At 47.5% G+C, this 6,792-nt stretch overlaps 1 protein-coding gene across 1 annotated transcript; it reads left to right on the top strand.

Annotated features, from left to right (window-relative positions):
- Positions 1 to 811: 811 nt before the first annotated feature.
- Pmar_PMAR005987 (cyclin-dependent serine/threonine protein kinase, putative) lies at positions 812 to 5,605 on the top strand (the record flags this gene model as incomplete). Its single annotated transcript, XM_002774363.1, has 19 exons — positions 812 to 898; positions 948 to 1,035; positions 1,084 to 1,198; positions 1,240 to 1,329; positions 1,375 to 1,448; positions 1,488 to 1,596; positions 1,669 to 1,756; positions 1,861 to 1,921; positions 2,033 to 2,139; positions 2,184 to 2,229; positions 2,385 to 2,493; positions 2,537 to 2,732; positions 2,783 to 2,862; positions 2,903 to 3,076; positions 3,514 to 3,597; positions 3,735 to 3,865; positions 4,307 to 4,408; positions 5,074 to 5,190; positions 5,532 to 5,605. The coding sequence occupies 19 exons, from the start codon at positions 812 to 814 to the stop codon at positions 5,603 to 5,605; spliced, it is 1,932 nt and encodes a 643-aa protein (XP_002774409.1).
- Positions 5,606 to 6,792: the final 1,187 nt, after the last annotated feature.

Raw genomic sequence — 6,792 nt, 5'->3', positions numbered from 1 at the left:
GGGACAACGCGCGCAGAGGAGGCACTGAGACTCAGCGACTGAGTGCACAATGACTCAAAGATGCTATTAGGAACCAAATTGGAGCGTGGACAGCGACGGCCATGCCCCAAAAGTAGACAAGGATCCTTCCGAGTAAAAAGCGGGTCGAAGACCCGCGTATAACCTCCTTAATCATCCCTCTAGCGGTTTGCCCACGTTCGATCCGTAAACTGCCCATCATGGGCAGCCCATGTCGGGGCCGCCGGTCGCGCTCGAGACTCTCGAGCGAGCGAGTCGAGTCGAGAAGATGATGACAAGATGGCAAGAATTCGCAATGTGCGTGGAAAAGATAACGGCGGCTGGCGCTCGGCGCACTTTCCGTGAGGGTATTTCACAAATTGACATTTAGAATTGCAGCATTGTAATGTGATAGGATATATACAAGTAAGTATGATAACCAGTCAAATTACCGTGCCCTCCCATTGTGTTGCTTGTTGTTGGTGACAACTTACATCTACAATGTCTGGATGGAGTGTATCTCTCAGAACTAACGTTCTCAGTAGTTCGGTGGAATTTCCATACAGTTGAACTCGCATTAGTGTCACCACCGGTCGACTTGAATTGAACGCAATTTTGTGTAGTACATTTCACGCCGATAGAGTGTGTCAAGATTGGACTGTTTTCCACAAGTTTTCTGTTTTCCTTGTTTTCGACAAGGAGGGAACGACTGTTGTACCAATACTTAGCCGCACATTCGTTGCCTCCTTTTCAAGAATCACCGATACAACAACTATTCTGAGAAAGGCCTATTCCAGTTGATGTTCTGTCTTGCATGAATCACTATCGACTCTTGGGCAAAAAAGGTGAGGGGACATTTTCTGAGGTCCTCCTAGGTCGCCACGTAAGAAGCAATCAAGAAGTAAGTATCACAATAACTCTCCTCAACAGAAGAGCTCTCTTCCTTCCAGGTTGCCATAAAGTACTTGAAAAATAAATTTCATTCAATCGATGCTGTGAACTCCTTCAACGAGATCAGAGCCTTGCGAATGCTCAGGGGTATTTCCTACGGCTTGCGAGTGTCAATGGTCGATGAGCTTTCATTAGATCATCCGAACATCGTGAGATTACTAGACGTCTTGTATGACATCACCACGGGCAGTTTGGCGCTAGTGTTGGAATTGATGGACATGAACGTTTATGAGGCGATAAAAGGGAGAAAGTGAACCAAGCTGCGGAAGGGGTTCACATCAAATTCACAAGATACTATTTTCCGGAGCTCCGTGTGGGTCGGTGGATGACGCAGTTGCTCTGCGCTGTAGAATTTCTACATGGAAAAGGGCTCTTCCACAGGCGAGATCTTGGCAGGAAATGGTTCCAATGAAGTATCAGTTTCAGAGATATCAAACCGGAGAACCTATTATTACACCAATACGAAACGTTGAAATTGGCAGATCTTGGAAGTTGCAAAGGTGTGAATGAATCGTTTTTCGATCACATCTTTAACAAAGGTATTGACTGTAAGCAGCCCTTCACTGAGTACATCTCGACACGATGGTATCGGGCACCTGAGTGTCTCCTTACGGACGGGTATTATTCAGCAGGGATGGACATATGGGCGTAATAAAGTGGAAGCTGCAGGGATCGAACTCGGGCCGAATGGGTGGAAGCGGAGGATGCTATCCTTCTCAGCATTGGCTGCGTTTATTTCGAAGTGCTCTCTTTGGTGCCGCTCTTCCCGGGCAAAAATGAAGTTGACCAAGTGAATAAAATTCACAAGGTAAGTGCTAGTACTTGTTGGAGGGGGAAGAGCATCATCCGTATGGCGATCGCTTATATCGTGTTTTGTATCAACTGTCTCGAAGTTGATCACCTCACTCGAAGGTCATGGGCTTACCCGCGGAAGACTTACTCAAGTATTTCAAGAGATCCTCCAAATCAAATAGTGGCAGAGGGAACAGATCGTTGAGGTTTATGGCAAGAAGGTGTCCAAGAAGGAGCCGCAGCAGAAGTAGCGAACAGACGGAAAGCAATTCGGTGTTATGGTCACGGACAGGCGAAATCGACTTGTGGTTACGCAAATGCAAAGTGTCCGATGAGGCTATAGAGATCATCAAAGTGCTGCTAACCTACGATGCCGAGCAAAGGCCTACAGCGACTGAGGTGATCCTGTTGTTGACTTTTATATTATGAGCATTTTGCTGTAGGCACTCAGACTGCCATATTTCGACTCTCACCGTTATGCAGTGCCGGGTAATCGATCGTGGATTTCCGTAGTGTCAAGTTTTGCAGGTATGACCACGTCTACATGTTCCACTAATACGGTGCGGTCCCCATCTCCCTTTCTCGACACCACAGAGAGAAGTAACGGGAAAGTCAGTGCCGTTGTTGGAGTATCCTCTTCGTAGATGACACTGAAAGGCCTTCGAAAGGACAAGTGCCGAGCTCGGATGTTATACAGGATAGCAGTATGTCGGAGACCTCAGGAAGCACGGCTCGTTACCAACCTCGAATAGGGTATGATAATCTACCAATCTCTGTGATAGTATGTCTTTGTTAGGCCTGAGGCTCATCGTGGATATGATCAACGAGATCATGCCACCATCGGGGGTCGATTGATGCGTGAAAGCGATCGCTTGTTGGTTGAGGCGGACGCAACTGTGACGAGCGGATTTGGGAGACAAAATGGTATGCGAATGGAGCAGATCTCGGAGACGACTCGGTTACCACCAATACCACAACGGCAGCCTCAGGAGGTCGGTCCTGGTAGGTGCTGTTCTTCAAGTATTAACCCGCTTACCTTCAGAGCGGGCATTCGAGAGCAATGGGTATTGGCATTGACGCAAGTCCTTATCAGCAGCGGCATCACCGGAGGAGCAATCGAGTGTAGGGTTGGATCTCTCATCTCGTTACATGCTTATGACAGGTACCATAGAACGTTGCGTGTCGCGCCCGGTAGAGTTCAGATGCCAGCGTTGGAGCTCTCGAATAGTAGTCCGAGAGAAACCAATCAGCAAGGCTCGGCGGCCTCGTTCAGCCATACGATGGGGCACTTCGCTCTACCATTGTCGGGAAGGATGAGGAATATTGTCCGCGCGGGGTATTCATAACTTGTCTGTTGCCGTAGCGTATCGTTGATACACTTATCGTTGTTGTACCATTGGCTTCAGCCTATTGTTGGTTCACCATCATGCAGTTGTTGGTCATGAATGTACTCCACTGTTGCGTTGAGAATTATCACCATCGCAGACCCGTGAGAATTGGGGATGCACCCGCGAAAGTGTGTAACAATAGTGAAGTACACATTTCACATCTCACTGCGCGAAATTCCCCATCAACCTCACGAACTCCGCGTATAACTTCACTCCATGGTGTAATGCACGAAGTAATAACGCGTCGATAATGTATCCCTTTTTGGGTGAGTCAGCTTTCGGCCTTGCGCCCGACAGGCCCGATTCTATACGATGTTGCCATTATGTAACACTCACCCGACTTCAACTCGATTTTCCTCATAGAAACAGACTACTGTATTTTTAGCATATCCGACGGCTTGCTCCAAGTGCAGACCACTCCTTATGAAGAAAATTCAATTTATCAAGGATACGACATGCGCTGGAACTTGTGAGGAAACCGAATAATTTCTCAGCGATGCTATTCACACATGTAGCGAATAACGAGTTCTACACTTCGCATTTCACGAACTTCGATTTTCACTGGTGTTTTCTCGCATAGTGTGGAATCTATTTGTGTCCTTTTAGCATTGTTAACAACAGTATCTGCCATTTCTGGGCCATAGACTATCTTCTCAAGAGTGAACGATTGGAGATTCAACGCTCGGTCGACAGTCGAGTGATTCGACTCGAGTCCCAGACCTATGAGAATCGAACAAGTACGTGTACATTCTTCACGGCTTTTTCGAACACCGAATGTTCGGCCACAATTTTCACTTACTGAGAATTGTGGCATACATGGCCTCCTCCGAGGTTGAAGTCGTTTCTCAGCTGAAGGTGCATACCCTTCAACCGGACTTGCGGATTCCTCCCAAGCACAGCTATAAAAGCCTCCTGGTGAGCTTGCCCAGAGCAAGTTGTTCCATCCTGGAGCGTCGCAATCCGAGACTTTGTAGTCGCCGTCTCCGCGTCACCCGACGGATGGCATTGTGTCATTGACACGAGACGAGACGTGACCGCCTAGCTGAGGCACTTGCTGCGTATTCGGTATGCGTGTGAGCTTGCTAGCTGAGCTGGGTCAACTCTAGAATCTGGCGACAACGCTTCTTCTGAAATTTATAATTATGAATTTGGCAAATAAACGATTAGCATTTCATCAGGCCACAACGACTTCAATCTCGAACTCCTCTTTCGCTGTGAGATAGAACGCCAGCAAGCATGTCCGATGCGTCGTATGAGAGTCACAACTCGCGAGTCTTTCAGTGAGAAGCTCTCACGGTTGCATCTACTCTTCCATCGGCGAGGGTGTCCATCCTTATCATATATTTTTCGATGAGTGCCAATGATCTGTCCGACGTGAAGTTGTGACAACTTAGTCGTCGAACTCAGTTGAACTAATAACCGCTTTCATGCACCGAGTAGCAGCATCAAAAACGCCGGAGGTCTACGAGAGGAGAATTTTCCCATTTGGTGTTTCCCCGACATCCTCGGTCCGAACTTCCAGCACCCATTCGAGCAGTAAGGAGACGTTTATATTCCCGAAGTGCCCCTTGAGCTTACAGTGCTGAATGCCTTCAGGTCGGCATAGCGTCAGACGATCAGCTTCCGCTCAAATCGACACTTCGAGGAAAGGAGCTGTCCAGTTAGTGGGAAAACCTCGAATCACAACCGGAGGTCACATACAGTGCGTTCCCCTCATAATCAGCCAATACGGAATCGACATATGGTCTTTTATGTGGAATCAATCGTTGATCTTACATAAGAAAAGCGCTTCAAATCGTGTGCTCTCAGGGTGGGAATTGACTATCCCTGGGCCAGCGAATGGATTCGCTCTTGGTAATCGAGCTCGGAGTTACTCAGGACACTGCTATGGAGAAGGAAAAGAGTAGAACCGTGAATATGTAGACACGCCTCAGTCGCTGCTCAGATATGGTCACTGGTGCGCTGCAAACGACATGCACCCACGTATTGCGCAAAGCCAACTGGGAAGCTGGAGTTTGTCGAATAGAGAATATGGAAGCCACTATTATCATCAACAACAACGGTGGGTATCTTACTCTGAGGCCAGAGGTCCTGCTATCATGTAGGTATAAAGTGAGACATAATCTCCGTTGGCCGAGTCTGGTGGCGAGTCGAAGCCAGCTCGACAGGTTCCGAGCCGATACAAATCTCATGTTTGACTAATGCTACCAAACGTTTGTTGTGTATGGAGTTGAACGGCCCTTCTATGTTGGACTCGCACCGCACTCCTGTATCCAGAGTTCTGCCGTCTTCATGGACTTTTCCAACCTATGGCGCCCTGCTCACGTTAGGTCGTCGTAGTAGTACTGCCCTAGCTCTCCGTTCGGGTGTATTTCATGATGAACCCACCCTTGCTCGCCGCAGATGGTAACCTGGCTTCTAACCCTTGCAATACTATTGATCATGCTCTGGCTCAGCGTAACAGAGGTCAGATATAACTTTTTGGAAGATGAACCATTGTAGCTGTGATTCGTTTTCCAAAGTCCACGTCCTTACTCCAGTGGGTGATGTATCACATGGAGAACTTTTCGATGATGGTTTCGGTAGAGTTCAACTTTAGCCACCGAGATTGGAAAGAGAATGAAACTTCAAGGGACTATTTAATGGCAATTTCTCACTGGGAAATTATCTGCTGCAGATCAGCTTCGCAGAGTGGAACTGACGAGACAGCTCAGTAGTGGGTTATCACTACTGAAGGGCTAACCACTGGAGTTTGAAGTGGCTTACCCAACTACAAAGGTGCAGTAGCAATATTAACACTATCTATGACTGTATCAGAATGAGCTCAATTCGGAAGTTGGTGTAATCGAGCTTCGCTGTTTGCAAAACCACATCGTACAAGAATTGATTTGTGTATAAGCGGCTGAATCAACCACACATCACCAATTCCAGAAAGTGGCGACATCTCGGGGGGCGCAGCGAGAAAGTCGCCACAGCGCGAAAGTTGGTAGAAACCGCTCTTCTAATCATGCAAGGACGGGTTTTACGGTTGGCACTCATAGTGGTAATTTAGAAATTAGGGTGAGTTCGGAAAGTTGATGTCTTCGAGCGGCTCAGTTTTTCTCTGCAATACACTTGCAGAACATAGCGTTGGCCGTTAGTGCCATCGAAAATTCAACTCCAATGTTTGAAATATGAAGGGTAGCAGTTTGAGTCCTAATCGCGAGGCTTAGTATCAACTTCTAAGATTAACCATAAATGCTCCTCTCAGTGAGTGGGCTTAGGAAAGTCCCCATAAACTCAGTGATAAATCATCCCAGCATCTCTTAGCCCGAATTTGCAACAGTCGTGAAGAGAGCATGCACAGCATTCAGGAAGTTAGAGTCGATAAGGCACTATTCCGCTTCTTATGGGAAGGGCCTCAGATCTGGTACGGTTTGGAGCGGTTGTTGTCATGCCGTGATAGTTAGGATGATGGGTATTGTCTGAGATGCTGAGAATTCCAGACGGACAGTACCCACCTGTCTTTACGTAGTATAAATTTTTCGAGCGAATATTGATTTTCCCACTCGTTTCTAATGTCTGTTGTTGAGAAGACCGCCACTGTAGAGGAGAAGACCGCCACTGTAGAGGAGAAGACCGCCACTGTAGAGGAGAAGACCGCCACTGTAGAGGAGAAGACCGC

The sequence above is a fragment of the Perkinsus marinus genome (assembly GCF_000006405.1).
Source record: "Perkinsus marinus ATCC 50983 genomic scaffold scf_1104296958234, whole genome shotgun sequence".
Classification (NCBI taxonomy): domain Eukaryota; phylum Perkinsozoa; order Perkinsida; family Perkinsidae; genus Perkinsus; species Perkinsus marinus.
The sequence above is the reverse complement of the archived record's forward strand: the minus strand, read 5'-3'. Positions and strand labels throughout refer to the sequence as shown.